Raw genomic sequence first — 18,645 nt, forward strand, 5'->3', positions numbered from 1 at the left:
TCTAGACAAATAAAAATCCACGTTGATAAATTAAAAAAATTGTCTTTAATCGCAAGAATAGACGTTTGGTAATTGTTCAATGTATATACTTGTCCGTGTCGACTTGAATTTAAAGTATTATACAAGCAAAATTGATAACTTTCAATGGGCAACTACTGAGTATTGGCAATTGAATTGACATATTTAAATTTTAATCTACAGATGGGAAATGGATCTGCGGTATGGTGCATCGTGTTAAGCGTTAGGAATACGCTTGCCATTGTCAGGCGTTTAGCCAAGGTGGGTGTTGATTGAACCGCCAATTTTGAAATGTAAAAAAATGTATTTTTCTGTATCACACATAGCAGTTTTTTTCGTAGATTGAAGCTTACTTCAGATACTCAGGACTTGCGAAAAGCCATGTTTCCGGCCTTCCGCTAGCTGGTACGGTCTAATTTGGGCATCGTACCTCTGATTACCTCTGATATTGACGGTGAGTATGATAATATACAGGGTGACCCAAAAGTAGGTTTACAGTTATTAAACTATTTTATATGCTTTGAAGCTACTTGCAGTTCACCTCATGTTACTTGTTAAGTACCACAAAAATTGCTTATTTTTTTAGATAATAAATCTAGTGTGAATTTTACATTAGTTTTATAGCTGCTTGGAAGGTAATAAAAAATAAATAAAATACCTGTATACCTACTTTTGGGCCACCATGTATACATTAATGCATGCAGGGTTGGTCACAATCACGAGATAGTTTAGCCAGCGTTTCGGATGCCTATACAGAGACAAACTTCGCCTGGGCTATTGTGCTCGGAATAAGAGGCGCAGTTTTTACCACTTCATGGCAGCTGCTGCCACAACGAACCGCGGCAGCACTTGCCATGGTTTCATAGCGCTATTCAGTATTCAGTATTAACGGTATATTCACAAATTAATGCTCCGAATTTTAATTGATCATGCGGATTTATATGTTCTTAAACCCTAACCCTAACCCCAAATCAATCAAAACTGTATCCATAAAAAAAAACGTTCCAACCTACCCAATATTTGCCAACATAAGGGATAGACAGCCCTGTCTTTGCGCCCATCAAAAAAATATACCTATCATTGGTTTTCAATTAGCTGCGCGGTAACGGCAGCTCGTCATTGGTTTGTGGCAGCTAAAAAGTCAGTAGCCATAGGTTTGGTCTTAGCGGCCATGGTATGGAAACACCGCCATGGTTTTGCGGCAGCTGCAGACGCCACAGAATACCTAAAACTGCACTTGCCAAATGAATTGTGCTGAAGTAAATTACCTCGTTCAATTTGTATACAAATAAAATTGAGATACTATGTAATAAGGCGGTCCACAATATATCAACAGGAGTCTTTTGCCTAAATATATTAGTAGAATCAGCACTTAACTGTTTTTTTTTTAAAAACCGAGCTCGGGACGTAATCAAAGTTTCATCTTGAAGAGTTTATATTTATCTGTTTATAATTACAATTTGCGGATTAGGCCAATACCCAATACTCACAATATATCAACAGAAAATAATTGCGACAGCATCCTAGCTAATTATGTGTATATGTATATGTATATGTAAATGTTTGTATTCAGACACCATTTATTTTATTATTTAATCAAATCTCAATCAACGCTTATTAAAAGCGAAGAAACTCGTAATACAATTCGCATTCCGCACAAAGGAAGCTAAATTTGGAGGGAGATACGCTCAGCTGAGCGGCAATTTTTTAGCCGCGGAATTAGCCAAAAATTTGAGATCAAATTGGGTTCATTTACCAAGCTTAAAACCGTAAAAAATGCGTCAAAAATCATCGGTACGTACTCAAATGAGCTTCACGATCGCTCAAGTTATTTAAAAAAGTGAGATTTGCGTAGGAAAAAGTTTTCTCTCTCTTATTATCATTCACGAGTATTGCTCGTCGTTTGTTTCTCATTTTTAAGAAATCAATCATGCGTGACTTCTCTCGTTTTTTGTTTTCTCCTATCGAGGGTCACTGGCCCAAAAAACGGCAACACGAGCGGCAAAAGGACCGAAAAATAATACAAACGGTAAAAGAAAACCTTTTTTTTGCAATGAGGGTGTCTAGCTTTTTTGTGAGACGAATTTTTTTTACCGTCAGGAAATATTTTCAGTTGTAAGTAGAAAGAATGTTTGCTTAGACAGCGGCACATTTGAAAAATTTACTCGATATTCATTTTAGATTAAATAACGGATATGCCAAAATAAAAGCTTAAATAAAAGTAGAAACTTTTATGGAGAGTTATATAATTGTTATCACAAGTAGAATGAAATTATAAAATCTAAATTTGTGATATTTGAATAAACATCAGACTGTCAGAGACAGGTTACTGCTTTTGAGTTGTGAGATTATAAATGCGAATAATGTTATACATGTTCGCTCATGACAAAGTTTTGGACAGTCAGTCGTTATTGTGATAAAAGTAAGTCAATGAGTTGCATTCTTTCAGTCGTTTATCTGGTTATAATAGAAATATTTTATTTTTCCATTATTCTCAAAAAACTCGTTTCTTTGGTTGATGCCTATTTGAGCCTAGTTTAACAAAGTAATAGTTGAGCAGGGTTAAAATTTAAAAAAATGTTTATTTCATCTAGTAATAAATAATGTTATATTTACATGGATTTATGTAATTTATGCGCAAAAAATGCAGGAAAGTCGTCGAAACTAAACAGGGTACAAATTAAACTAGGCAGTGTTTTGATATGGATATTAACAAAGAGACACGCACTTTCCCACTATTTAATACTTATCCTCGAATAAAATATAAATTGCTTTAGAGTAGAATATTTATACTGATTTGAGCGCTTTTAGTTAGGAATTCTATCAGACTAAATAATTTTTCTTGCTCTATACTTTGACGCAATCCGTATCCGTATATATTAGATCCGTAAGCGTATAATAAGCGATAATTTCGTATCTTTGATTGGGTATTTCAAAATAATCAATATCTGGGTAGCATTGTGTTGATATTATCAAAGTTATTGTATATTGTAAATATTTCCCATTGTGTGTGTTAATTCAGATCGTGTTCTTGATAAAATGCGGTCGAGTAAATTTGATATAGTCGACCGCGTAACGGCGTTATCTATTCCGCAGAAAGCGTTTCCTGTCGCCGATGGCGATCGCCGTCTCGTCCGCTAATTGGGGGTTCTTATGAGAAACATAAAGCATTTAATCAATGAAGAATGACTGGTTGACCATGAGCAAGAAATATATTCTGTCAGACTTTAGCAGAATATTGCCCAATCAACGTGGCCGCTTAATTGAAGGTAATTCAGATTCTCCAACAAAAAGTCTTGCAGACGAGCTCGTTGATTTCTTGCGCTGTTGTATATCTCACGGTTTAGCTTCAGTTAGTGCAGTTGTGCGTTGCTGGTTCTGCGATCAATGCATGGTGTTTCATAAGTCCTGTATTAAATTAGGTAAAAGAACTTTGATGTGCTTTTTGCAACTAATGGTGGGCATATGAAGGTGTATCAAAAGTAAAAAAAAACTGAAATAAACTCTCAATAAAATAAACAAACCTGGTTAAGATACATTGAGAAATGACTTCGTAACAAAATTGAATTGTGAATGGACTTTATGAACCTGTATGATAAAGTCTAATAGTACAATCACAAAATTCCTAATTTTCAAAATATAGCAAAGATTCGCTTTTCGAGTCGACAGCTTGTTCGAAATATTGTCTGAAATAGAATATTGTCTACAAAGTCACTGTAAGGTCGGATGATTCATTTCAAAAACTGGTCCTTAGTCTGAAACAGAATCAGATTAAACGGTGAAGCGATGGACCGCATCGCCTATAATCTGTAGCCATTTGTAAATGGCATAGCGACTGGATGGTAAATAGTCGATTCGAAATTAAAAATAAATGTTCGGGTGAGTTATTGATATATGAAAAAGTGAGGGCAGCATACGGTTTTTGACGTCAAGTCAAAAATATATTTAACACGCCAACACAGTACTTGAGGACTATCTGGATACTAAACTATCACCTAGAAGGCAGGTTAGGAATAGGGTTGAATATAGGCTGGCATAAGCAAACTACGACCCGCGAGTCAAATCCAATCTGGCCGGTCTGATGCTGCCACAGCCAAACTAAAATAAAGTTTTGATGTTTTAGCTGGAAATTAGCTCAAGGAATTGTTGAGATTGCGATTAAATTTGGTTTTGGCATGAGGATTATTGTTTTCCACTTTTGCTTTTGTAAATATTGTTCATAAAATGGAACTTTTCACGTCATATTTAAATAGCCCGCCAATCTAGGTGGGCAAAACTTTTTGACCACTGGTATAAAAACTTTGGATAAATTTGGATAGTGTGGGTTAAATTGAGTATTGCTTCGTTATGTACCGACCATGCATAACTGAGTACATCGAAGTTTTTACGTTACTGAAGTAGGCCAGAAAAGACTCATGTATTCGTTGATTAATTTGGTTATCAGACGTCGGACAAACATAATACGATAATGTTATATATTCTCTCTTCACTTGACCAATTACGGATCACAATCTAAGTCCCATTGCTGATATAGCCCTATTGAGTTTGTTTACTTTGCGAGACCGTGTATTGAGAGTCTCTAGACCCTGCTTAAGTACTGTTCGTTATCTTTATATTTTCCTTGATGCGTCCTTTTGATTATATTTACACACTAACTTGAGATACGGGGCAGTTTGATTAGAATGTTGTTTCTCGTTTAGTAAATATACACGGGTAAGGGGTGATTTTAACGCGGAGACGGCGTAGTTAGTTTTCGAGATGACTTTATATCAAAGAGACAGACAGTAGAAACAGACCTAACCCGCCTCATCTCTAATATTTTCGAAATTTCTACCTGATTATTGATCTTTCATATTTGCAGGTATATCTTGTTTTGTCTGAAGAAGTTAGACCTATAATGAAAGCTTAAAAATATACTTGCTATTTCGTGAAAAGGATTATGGTCTTTCCATTTATTTTTACAAAACTATCTCGTTCAAGCATTCTTGTAGCAAACGACATATACGTATCATCAGAGAGAAAGGTTTTGCAGTTCAGTTCACAATACCTAGTACTCCGAATTTATATTCATTTACAGCTTCAGACAGCGTGAACCAGGGATAAGTTATTTATTTCGATGTTGCTTACCAATAGTTGGCGCGATTTTCAGCTACCCAATGCTTCTATATCAGGGTGGGCCAAGATTGGCAGCTCCGCGGGCCACAAAATTACTTTTGCATTGTTCGCGGGCCACAATAGTGCCAAGAACTTCGCTCGTTTAACTTCGCTAGTTGCCTCAGCAAGCCCTAACACTAGTCATTTCAGTGACATTAGTGATGCAACAATATGTCAAAAGATTTTTTGGTTAATTTATGACGAAACAACACAAAATGCGATTTTTTGATTCCTCGCCGAATGCGACGCGGGCCACAGATAATGAAGCGGCGGGCCACATGTGGCCCGCGGGCCTTGGTTTGGACCACCCTGTTCTATATCATCCAGGGTATAAAAATTGAGTAGGCAAAGCGCAATATCCTTTCAAATAATTGGAGCTTCTTATATTCACTAGAAAGGGGCGTAACCAGCCTTCTCGCATTAAAAAAAAGTATTTTTCTGTATCATACATAGCAATTTTTCGTAGCTTGAAACCATTATTACACCCTTAAGACTCTTGAAAACCCATGTTAACATGGTACACATAGCGCCAAACATGGTACACATAGCGCCAGATTGGACACACATAGCGCCAGATTGGGTACACATAGCGCCATACTTGTTTCACATGGAGAAAGTTAGGCCGGAACATTCCCGTTTGCAAGGTAAAGAATGCATTTTTCTGTATCATACATAGCAAACAATTTTTCGTAGCTTGAAACGCTTTTAGACCCTCAAGGCTCTTGAAAACCCACGAGCTAAGTTGGAAATTCAAAATTTTACAATCACCCTCTCCCCTTTGAAAATTTACGACCCCGTCGCTAGATATTAGTGGCTACTTGTACATGGCCTTATCTGGAGCGGAAGTCATCAATTATCGTCGTGTGAACAATATAAACTAAATACATTTTATGGTCTCACAGATGAATATTTAATTCTTGCAACCGAAAATATAATAATATTGTAATATTGACTTTGGAAAAAAAAGATTTATTCTGGATTATCGTAAAGATGGATATAACACTAAGTATCCTGGTGTTCATCAGCGTGTTTCTTGTCTCAGAGGTTGCAAGAGCTAACGGAAATGAAGGTATGTTTTGAATTTGTAAACTGTGGTCTTAGGGAGTATTTCGTGCACATTTCTGCTTTGAGCTTGTATCTTAGATATGGCGCCTGCTTAGGTATGTTTGAATAAGAATTTCTACTTCAATATGCGACAGCCAGACTTGAAATTGACTAATAAAAGTCTTGCAAATCAAAACGTTTTTAAACAACAGACTGATTACGAATTGATCGCTGGGCTTTCATATGCGATGCCATAGTAAACCAAACTGCCAATAATTCATAAAATAATTTGTTCAGCGGAAGGCCAGACATACTCACTAATATTCCTAAGCCTTTGGAGTAAAGATGACTCATCTCTGAGCAAAGTTACGCGAAACCACCTAAATATTGAAGGCTACTGAGACTAAATAGACTTATGGTGGAGCGTTAAGCGTTAGTAAATGCCCACCGCGTCAAATAGTTTAATACTGACACATCTAAATATATGAAGTTATTATTGTGTTTGAGAATAACTTGTTTTTAATATAAAATAAAATCTGTGATTGCAAAAAAACGGCCTTGTCTGGCCTATTTATTTCACCGTTGACGTGTCGGGTTCCGTTTTTATAGCCGCTCGAAACAGAACGACTTAATAATTTTTGTCATCTATAATAGCATCTGTCCTGTGTTTGACTAGTTTAAACATGAAACTCTGAAACCAATTTTCTTTTTATCAAAAAACCTCATCTCTAAATTTATATTTCGATTTGTCACGCTGTGTGACTGGGTCTTTATAGTGTCAAAAACGGACATTTTATTCTAAATTTAACAAAATAGCATGAAAACAAGTTAAATTGCTCTAAGGCAAGGAAGGACTCGCCCATTTTTTGAACTAATTTACATAAAATTATTTTTTATTTTTTTATTTTTGTATTAAGAAATATAAAAAGAAACTATTCGCGAAACTGATGCGAAATGAATATACTTAGAATTGTCAAAATATCGAGTTCCTTTGTTTCTTGTCTGGAGTCCTATTCATAACGATAACACTTTTGATAAAACTTTAGGTTAGCGCTGTATGTTTGAATGAATATATTTGATACAGGGCTGGGCTATTAGCTAAAGTCTTGTTCATAGCGACGTAAGTTTTTCTTCTCCTCATTGTTGTAAAAAATTGAATATCTCTCAATTTACTGCACTAATTGCTTTGAAATTTTCAATGATTACAAATTGTATTTTATGCCAAAAGACCATTTTTTTCTTATTTCCGGGATTCTTTTTCAAGTGCGATCAGAAGTTTAAAATTGGGACGAAACGAAATTCAAAATTATTACTAAATGGAAAAGCAAGTTTAGCGATGCCCAGTCGCATTATTAGTATTTCGTAACACATCATACGAAACCAGATATGGTACTGCGTTCAACTCTGTCTGTTTTCCCTGTGATTCATAGCTTAAGCAGGTAAATAAATACCGTCGTTTGATGCGCTTGAAAGTCATTAAGCAAACGATTTTCAAGAAAAAAATAATGTTTCATAATGTTAAGTGATATGGGGTAAACTTGGCTTTGGAATTACAACAGAACACAAAATTTTGATTTACGAATTTCATGATTTTCAGCCCCGCATTTTGCTTCTAAAACTATACTATTATTGAACAAGTGTGCATATATGGACACCAAGTATGTTACATCGATTTTCCTACACCATCCCCTATAGGGGGTGAACACTCAATTTCAAGCACGTGTGTGACACCATACTTTATTTCTTAACGTAATAAAATTGTATTTGGATGTTCAGCAAATGAATTATACGCCGGTGAAGATGGTCAGTCATGTTTATAAGTTACAAATAGTTTTTCACTAAAAAAATATCTACAACGCCCTAAAATTGCCCCCCCCCCACCTAAAAAAAATGAAGGACAAACTTAAATTTTGTTCAAACTATATTACGTTTAAGCAACCAAAGATAGTCTTTTGCACTTTATTGAACGGAGTTAAAGACGTGAAAAACAGTGCTACGAAAAAAGTATTCGTAGCGACTACGGTTGCCAGAATCGTGTTATTCGAAAAATGTCATTAATCATTTTATATTTGGACATTTCCGTTGTTTAAAAATCGAAAGTGTAAACTACAAGTCATTTTTAGCTGACCAAGAACACTTTAGCGACGTCGCGATACGATCATAATTGCTGGCCTACTTCAAAAGTTATTATTTAAACTCCCTCGGGCCGTGAACAGTTGGTAAATTACCTTCAAAAATGTCTTATTTCGTGTATAATTTATCATGTCAGGTGCGCTGTGTAAAATTTTTTTTTTACCATTGAAATACGAACAAGAGCGTAGCCATCCCAAAATTGGGAGGGCCAAATTTTTTTTTATACGACGTTTACTTGCGACGTTGACCCCGAAAATCAATAGATACAATTAGCCACTGATATCTTACAATATCTTAGAAGCTGTCAGGAAATTTACTTCGCCTTCGCCGAAGTAGGGGTAGGCATTTTCGAATACCTGATGATTTCAGAATCGAATCGAATAATTTTTTCGAATCGAATCTCGACTACTTGAAAGGTATGAAATTGTACGTAACTTTCTTATTATTTTAGGTCCTCCAGACACATAAATTACTGGAAACATAGAATACATCACTGACAATAATAAAAAAAAACACGTTTTCATCAATACCACAATACAGAAAAAAGTCATATGTCAGAATTGTGTTGAAAAAATATGGCTTCAATAATAAAAAATTGAGAATTTTACCTCGACTATTGGCGGAAAGAGTAAAACAAGATGGCGGCGATTCGAAAATTTGATCTCAACCGATCCGAATAATTTACCATACGATTCGAAATGCCCAGCCCTACTTCGAAGTAATCCAAGATGCGAAATTTTATTAAATTATGGGCTGACAAACGACAATGACTAGAAACGAGAAAAAACTGCCCGCATGTGGTATAGGATTGTATTTAACCTTCATAGACGCTATAATTAGACTTTTTGAATACGGCTTTATATGATAATAGCTGCATAGTTTATAAATTTTAAAATACAAGCGCGCGCTTTGAATTAAAACATATCCGGTCTGGCATCGGTCCAACAGCCACGGGCAATATGGCTGCTTTAATTAGTTAAAACAGCGAGTTAATTGAAGACGTATTTCACGAGGATTAACCGTCTATTGTAATATTGAAGTAATATTTGTAAATGTGAATTTTTTGTGTGATCATGTGTTCTAGTATTTTTATTTCATTTAATACATCTGTGAGGGTCAAAACAATATATGGTATCGAAAAATTCCTTTGGAATTTCAAAATTTTTTTATGATTTTATTGAACCTTATATTTTTTTTAATTTTTCCCTCAAATGGTAATTGAAAACCCTAGTTTGGCAAGTTTCCAAAATCTGGTCGCCGTTTGGCGTCTATGATTAGTTTCATGTAGCTGACCGTAAAATTTACATGATAACCGAGTAATCTCCTATACAAAGAAAACATGTTAGCCCGTGACAAGCGTGACGACGGGAAAATTTAATATCAGAGCTTGGTGTTTTAGCAATATGGTGCAGTCTTGCGCTAATGAATTGGTTTCTGCGGGACTAACTACTGATTCTTCTTGCATGCTTTCGTGCCGGTGGATCTGTATGCTTATAATGTAAGGATGCTGTAACAAGAGTAAAGATAACTATCCTAAGTGATTCAAGAGTTTTGCTGCATACTAACACAGATGTATTTATTTCTGTAACGTTTCATTTAACGAAGCGTTACAAAAATATATTAGTGTTAGTGTGCAGTTAGTCTTATAGCGTTTTGATGAACGAATTCCGATAGATCCGTATCGAAAAAGCTCAAATTTATGTATTTTGAATACCTACTCCGAGTGAGGATATCCAAATATGAAACACTCAGAAACTCGAAATTTCGACCCAGAAACGCTCTCGTAAACAAACAAAATAAGAAATCAGACTTGCTTTTCTGATCGCTCACATGTAATTAGAAATCTGCCATAGGAAACCTAAAAGATAGGGAAACCGACCAACATTCATTTTAAACAAAGAAAACTCAAGGGCACTTGAGATGCATTGCCAATTTTAGGTAAACACAATGCAAAACACATCTGCGATCTTAAAAACGTTACGAAAACCCTAATTTTAGTAAACTGTAATTCAACCCAATCTTGAGTACTCCCGTAATGTGTGTACCAGGTTAGAGTAATTTTGTTCCCATTTACCCTATTTTAGACCGGTTTACCCTATTTTAGTTATTAATTTTATTCCGGTTTTTCTTATTTTAGTTCTATTACAAATTCGGGGACTGTCTGTGTTAGCCAAATGAATATACACCCTGTCCACGGGTTTCAGTCCCTTTGCACAACTTGATGTAAAGTAGGCGAACAAAATTAGTTACTTCTATATTGGTACACATACCTCTGGAGCGCCCAATTTGTTATACTACTCTTATTCGCATTTCGCAAGTTAGACCGCAACAGTTACCGGGACTGACCGGGGGAGACCGATTTTGGGAGAAATATTGCTCTAGGCCATCGCAACCAATTCGATCCTTCAATAAACCACGAGCGGTTTTGGTAACGAGACGCGAAGCAAAGATATAAAACGGAACCCGGCCCGTCACGAATACAAAGCCATACCGTCAGATGGAAGGGGTGAAGTACTTACAGTAAGCCATGCCGTGTTTCATATGTAAGCAAACATAAAGAAATCCCCGCTGTCTAAGAGAATACTTTGTAAACATATGTACTAATGTTATGAAGGGGTAAATATAGTAATTTCTAAGCATAATTCAATGTGCTATAAAGGGTAAAACAACGATTTGAAATTGTTTACAATATTTACGCTACTGGCTATGCTATAATTATACAGACTGTTCGAGTCCTGTTATCTCAATAAGTGTTTGTTTAAGTTTTTACTCGATTCAATACACCTGTATATGCACGAAGTATATCAAACTTCTTTTACCTAATTTAATTTATGACTTTATGAAATGTATAATATAAAACAAAGCTTTTAGGACTGACTTCGTAAAAAACGTTATTGTTAAAAATTTTTTCGTGACTTCGTCCAATCTACGAATTTCATGATTCTCAAAATGCACGGATGTTTGGATGCCAAGTTTTTGCTTTGAAATATTTGTTTTATTGATATCACTTTATTTTTTTATTACACACTTTATTTGAAACCCTACACAATTTAATTATTTTTGAATTTACTTCTGTTTAGGTGATTATAAATCTTATGTAAGAATGTTTTATTATAAAACAAAGTATACCAAGTATAAGTGTAAGTTAAATAAGCTAAATTATCTCTATTCCAAATGGAATTCACACAATCTCAAGTTGCTACCTTAATTTCGGTTATTGCATTACCGCCACGCAAATTAGATATTTTAAAACAAAATTTTCTCAGCGCTAAAAATTTGTGACAAATTTGTTTTTGTGAGGTTCAAATGACCCCAAAATATTTTCGGTACAATCGTCATCGCTACGCCCCCGATTTCTGTGGTGAATAAGGACCCCGGGGATCAAGTTACCCCTTGCTAACTAGTAAGTAGAGCTACAACAGCCGCGTGCCTATTCAACCGATGTTAGGAGAAATTCGTTCTGATAAATGATAATGCATGGCTTCCCTATACTATAAAAAGTTTTATAGGGCGTATTTTGGAGAGTATCATTATATTAAAATATTATTTTTCGTTTAAAAATATAGATATTTTGTACAATTTGCAGTATTGTTTGACAAAAGTATTGTAAAAATGACGATATAAAAATATTTCAGAAAATAAATGGCAATTTAAATGGCAATTTTTTGTCGTACCCATATAAACCAATAGTCGGTTTGGGCCATAACTCAAAAGTCATCAAACAACTTCCTGAAACTCTGAACTTTGTCGCATTTTTAATTTTTCACCCAAAACTTTGTCGCAAACTTCTGAAGACAAAAATCTTAGTCAGTGGTGAGTCATACCCCGATCCGCATGCCTAGTCTCTGTATAACGTTATTATTCGATTTCAAAGGCTCAGGTTAAGGATAATCATCAATGCTACTTCTAAGATGTCAATAACTGTTTTTCGAAATTTTGAAATTGATACAAACTGCATTTTAATATAAAGGTAACTAATTTTGTTCGCCTACTTTACATCAAGTTGTATAAAAAGTCTGAAACCTATGGACAGGGGGTATATACTCTTGGCTAACAAAGACGATCCCGAAACTCGTAATAGATAGAACTAAAAAAAAGAAAATCGGAATAAAATTATGCCCTAACCCACTACTGGAGTACCGAAAAATATCATAAAACCGGCATTTACCAGAAGTCCATTTCATTTGATAATCCTCATTGCGACACACTAATCTCATACTTCTGAGCGTGGTATTCATTCCATGACAAACCCTTAGGCTTATAATTCGGGGTTTTTGAACGCGTGATGAAATAAAAGGCGAGTACTGATAATACAGTATGACTATACCTAGACATTCTATTGTTATTGTTGTGTGAATTCGTGGTACATTGGGTTCTTATTTTATTGCCCTGCTTTGAAAATCTCGCTTTTATTGAGGCTTATATGCTTCCCGTGACTAGATAAAATAGGAATGTATTATGGCTCCTTGCCCAGTGTGTGTTATTACAAACAAATGGTTTGTGAACGGGAAATTTTGTTTGTGGAAAGACAGTGTTGGGCATATAATACTGATGGCCTAAGTCAGTAGTTCTCAAACTTTATGATCCAAGGCCCACTTTATTACTGAGGCGTTATACGTTTCCACGTTTCCACTCAAAGCAAGGCATTAGACAAGCAGAAACGGACATATTAATTTACGTTCATGCAATGGGTGTAGTTGGGTTCCACTAATATATGAAGACCCCCACCCATGCCCCCCCCCCCCCCCCCACCCCACCCCCCATCACCTGCGAGCCCCCCTCCCCCCGCTGTCATTTTAAAATAACACCAAATATTATCCAATAATAATAGATAGGTCTTATTTCTGGGGAAACAGGGTAGCAGCTTATGGTTGCCACTTTCATAATAATACCTGATTGTCCACGTTCTTGCTTAGAGTAAAAACGTGGAACGACTCATGAAAATAAGATAGTTGACTGGACATCATAATCCCTATAGTAAACCTCTGTAATTTCCTTTACAAAGCCCTCCATGCGTCATGGACATCATAGGCAATTTCAAGCTTTGACTGACATCAAGTTATCCCTTGTTTACCGCAATCGACAACAATTTAAAAATTCTTCGGGGTAAAATGACCTCCGTTGAAAATAAGCCCCCAATAAGCGTGTAACGAGCATAAATGCTATCATTTTGCGTATACTTTTCTTTTCACCATGTTCAATACATGGAAAGAATTATTAAGTTTGTAATGAGAGAGATAATATGTATTTTTAAGTCCATATTTGGCGCTTCGTTGCTTTTATTTCAGTCAAGCGTGAGTAACATGGACAACTCGTGACTACAAATAGAGAAATGAATTTGGTTTTGTTTAGAAAAATTAAGAAGTGATTTTGTGCTTTAGCTGCATAAGCAGCTAATGAAATGTATAAAGCTACCGAGTTTTTGAAAGTATCATAATCCGGTGCCGATTTTGCACTTTGCCGGACTTCCAAATTTTTTTTCATCAATTTGTTATTTTCATATGTCACTTATTCAAATTGAAAATATTTTTCGCTAAAGGTTTTTATTTCCGATCTGAGGCTCAGGGTACCTGTGAAGTTGCGAATCAGAACCCCGTTTTTGAAATGTAAAAAAATGTTTTTTTAAACGGTTTTTCATCACTCTAATTATACAAATTTTTTACCAAACCCAAATGATGTGTTTACAGTCCAACTAAGCCTTGAATTCCGGTCATTTTGATCAAATTGCGATCATTTTTTAGGGTAGGTCGCTCCGCACGATTAAACAATGTCTGACACGATTCCTTCGATGCGGTAGGATGCTTTTTATCAACGATTAATTTTGATTAAGGATATTTCCATGAATAAATAGGTAAATGTGCGCTATGGCCTAGCGGTAAAACTGTCATACTCAATTATGGTGACATTGCAGTTTGCTAATCTTGGGTTCAAATCTTGTGAGCCCATCAGACCAGGGGTGTTTTCGGATTTAGCATTGTATACCCAATCTGTTACACCCGGGTTGGGGTGGTAGGCATGGGAACTTCAACTTTCGTCACAAACAAAATTTGGTAAAATGTTCTATCAACCATATTCGAATTCGGACCTCCTGATGTATGCGCTTCAAAATGGCGCACAACCTGAACTCTGGTTGTGTACAAAGTTAGTATTCAGGTTGTGCGACATCTTGGTGTGCATACTTCAGGAGTACCTCAAATTCAATATCCAGGGTCTTAAATAGACTGGCACTGCTCGTCTGGGGCTTTGCTTGGGTCGATTGTCAAAGACCATAGAGTGATAACTTTGTTGAATCGTCCTAATCGTCTCCAGACACAGGTGTTCACGCTCACTTGCTATCGCGAAATCTTATGATAAGAAAGGTTACTGGGTTGACGTGATGTCGAATAGTCAATGAGTAATTAACCCAGACTTTTAAACTCAACGATTCGAGCCACCCTCTTTTACATAGAAGGAGGGGGGAGGGAGGAGGCAATTTTCTTGGGGGCCCGGAGCAGAAGCCATTTGATTAAAAAGAGGTGATTTTTGGGGGGCCATGGGGCAAAAGCCATTTAATTGAAAAAGATGGGGGAGGGGTGGGCACACAGCAGTTGTTGAGGGCCAGAATAGGTTCAAAAATAATTTCAGTGAAATTTCATTCATGTACTTTTCCTCTCATAAGAAAATTCAATATTCTCCATAGTTTAATACCATGAATACCATTAAAAATATAAACATGGCTGCCACATGACGGAGGGGCCACGAGCCATAAGAGGTTGTGGACCACTGATCTGGAGGAACATCACAACATCTTACATATTAGTAACTGCTTGTCTATAGCCTTGCTCGTGTCAAAAATCAAAAACATAACAGACAAATCCGATTTGGCCCATCCGACCTCAGGAAAACCACAAATCCCGTGTATTAGTAGTCATTCCTGGATTGTCGGCAGGGGAGCAGAAGTCGTATTTGCTTAGCATGTGTCATATCTGTATGATTTTGTCTGGTACGTGAGGTATTAGATTGAGTTAAAAGGTTATTGAAGTGTTTTTTTTTATTAATTTTGATTTTTTTAAAAACCATGGTAAATTAACAAGCATTATACTAAGAAAACTGACATTATGAATAATATTAATCACAGGACTCCCCCCTCCCCCCCTCCCCAAAAAAAAAATTTGAAACTTATTCTAGCGAGAAAATGGTGCAAAATGACACTATTGGGTACAAACATACACAAATTTTCGTAGAAGCATATAAGATATTTATGAACCTCGTAATTTTTGGCATCCTGTTCTTATCCGAGACTTATACTTATACGCTTTTTGGGGAGGGGAAAACCACCGTGTGTAGAGATCTTTACAAACCGAAATACCCTCCCGCTTCAATAAATCCCATTCAAATTGTGTTGTTAAATCCAGATAATAGTTCCTACAGCGGTCTCGGAATAGTTTTAAAATCAATTACACGCGCCTAAAATCATCGAAGCGACTTATCCGAGGCGTGGCTTAGGTTAATAAAACAACCCCAAGACTAGAATAGATAATAATCCTGTCAAAGGAACGTCAAGTCTTAGTAAAAAATGAAAAAATGAGGATTAGCGCAAATTCTTCACTTACGGAGAAGAATTTCGTTGCAAAAATAGCATTTTTCATGACTTATTTCGAAGAATGAAGATTATCAAAAATGACCAATTTTTTTTTTTGAAATCGGAATACTTGGAGGGGAATTCCGTAAAAAATGGAATATACACGCACTAAAATGGAATACACGCACTAAAATCTATTTCGACAAATGATATTTTAAAAATAATTACCAAAATTTAACAAGAAAAACTGGAAGACTTGGTTTGGACATAGATACTGTAAACCAATATTGTACCGTGAAATACGTTATTCGAGCGCAATAACAGAATGAAGGATTTATAGTACAGTCTAAACACAGCAACTTGTTTCACTGGCAGCGCCATTTCAATCATTCAAAACCGTTTTGGGAACTTTCAACTATTTGGGGTCACCTGAAACAAATTACTTCCGCATTACTCAGCCTATCAGCCCACTGATGGCTTTGACCTCCTTCCCGAATACAGATTGATATACCCTTGTATTGATGTTTAGGCAATCGGGCGCGACGACCTTTACCCTAAGTGATATCACAATATATCTTGAAAAATTGTTTTGTCATTAGGTAGCGGGATTTATTACAAAATAATCGATGAGGTAAACGGTCAAAACCGCGAAAATTTAATGACCCAAAGAGGTAAAGCTGCATAGCATGATAAATAGCCGTCTAGAGGTGACTCCCAATACCACAGACGCCTGCCTGGCGTTCCATCATTGTCACCGGACCGCTTTCAAGCCCTGCGAGGACTAGTGAAATTAAATGAAGCATGTCAAGTAAGGTGGTTTACGACTGCGCGGTCACGGGGAAGACAAGCTAAAAATGCGGGGGTTAAATGGGGTTCCATGTAAACTGGGGGCGAGATTACCCCTGAGGTTCACTCCTGGATTAGGCCAGGGCTTCCCAAAGTTTTCAGCTCGCGACCCCTTCCAATATTTTCATAATTTCCGCGACCCCTGTTAGGTCGGCATTGTTATGCAAGCGTGCGCTTCTCCAATCCTATTCTTTCCAAATCATGAGATTTGTGTTTTGTACTAGTTTTGATAATCGTGTTTCGTATCAAAAGTCTAAATAAAATACAATAGATTTTTCATTTTTTTGTGAAATTGATACATTCTTTGCGTCCCCAATTTGCTGAGCGCCGCCTGCGTACATTAGTAAAGTACAATGAATATAGTCCTTTGTGTGGGATTTGAATCCTCCTTTCAAAATGTGAAACAGGGGCATTTTTCTGTAACATACATAGAGCAATTTCATGTAGCTTGAAACGTACTTCAGACCCTCAAGTACGTTTCCCGACCTCCTGGAAATTTCAGAATCCCCTTTTTCAAAATTTTTATTTCCTTTATATAATATTAAATATCTAGACATCGGCATAGTTCAATGCTTTTTGTGGTGTTAATATAAATAATATTTTGCGTCATTAAGTTGTAAAAATTGATATAAAAATAAATTGGGTCCAAATTGATCACGATTCTTGATACCGAGGAGACACAGACTGATGGATGTGGGACAATGAAGAGTTCATGGTTAGAAACGCGACATGGTGGTCAAGTAAAATGATGTTGTGGCATTTCTCAATAAATCGCAACGTCTATAAACCCCCGCTTTTTAATAAAAAGACCCACCTAGTTTTGTTTTTTTGAATTATCATCAATTATTTTATACCCGCGGTAAGTTGGAATATAAATGCATTACCGTGGGGGCGTAACCTTTGGGGACTTACGAGTGCCATTGCCCGATTCCATTTTACAGGACATATGTCATGAAATCAATCGTAAATATTACCAGCTATTCGATATCCATAAAAACAATACTAATCTCAAAGGCGCAAATTAAAGTATGCGTTGTCGTAAAATATGTGGGCTGAACGAGGTGCGCTGTAAAAAGTGTTATTATCTTCATTGCATTTACCGCACACAAAAATCATCCAATTTCACGCTTTAGGAATATCCATGAATGGCAACAAATATTTTTATTTGGAAATCGTGACAGTTTTGCTTCCATATTTAGCGATAATTCGTCTCAAATTTTTTTTATACCGAAAAAATTTAAACCTGATGTTTGCTTTCATTTTTTTTACTGCACACTAACACAAATATATTTCTGTAGCCAAGGCCGTAGCCAGGATTTTTCAAATAAGGTGGCGCCCAACGTGAGTTTTCTGAAAAAAAAAAACTTGGGTCTAAAAAGGGTTTTTAGCTATAAAAATTGCTATGTTTGATACAGAATTTGATATTCTCCCAGCTACGCCTCTTCCTGCAACGTTCATCTGGCCAGGTCCTGACTTCTTCAAAACAACATATGTGAATTAGGTATGACTTGGGAAACCTAGCTATCATTCGACGAAACATTACAAAAATATATTTGTGTTTGTGTTTAGTAAGACTTCTTTAGTAAAGTTACACATAAGACACCATTTAGTATTCTATATTATTTCTTCGTGTTCCGGTCTTTTGCAAATTGCCAGGTAAGACTCATAATATGAACGTGACGATTTGAGGCAATTTTAGGATTTGTCAGTAGCTCAAAGTTCTACGACTACTGATACGGTATTATTTGGCAATTGGGAATTTCGGAAAAAAAAACATATTTTAATTTTATCGCAAGTTTGAGGACTGTCTGTATTAGCCAAGTGAATATACCCCCTTTCAATAGGTTTCAGTCCCTTTACACAACTTGATGTAAAATAGGCGGACAAGA

The 18,645-nt window shown here is 36.1% G+C and overlaps 1 protein-coding gene across 1 annotated transcript in view; it reads left to right on the forward strand.

The window, feature by feature from the left end:
* The first annotated feature begins 6,078 nt into the window (after positions 1–6,078).
* Positions 6,079–18,645, forward strand: part of LOC120328310 (ephrin type-B receptor 3-like) — an 81,026-nt gene continuing 68,459 nt past the window's right edge. Inside the window, exon 1 of the mRNA XM_039394758.2 lies at positions 6,079–6,241. Coding sequence (XP_039250692.2) covers positions 6,163–6,241 — 79 coding nt within the window. The 5' untranslated portion in view covers positions 6,079–6,162. The remainder of the gene's footprint in view (positions 6,242–18,645) is intronic.

Source organism: Styela clava, chromosome 7 (genome assembly GCF_964204865.1).
Source record: "Styela clava chromosome 7, kaStyClav1.hap1.2, whole genome shotgun sequence".
In the NCBI taxonomy this organism is placed as follows: Eukaryota; Metazoa; Chordata; class Ascidiacea; order Stolidobranchia; family Styelidae; genus Styela; species Styela clava.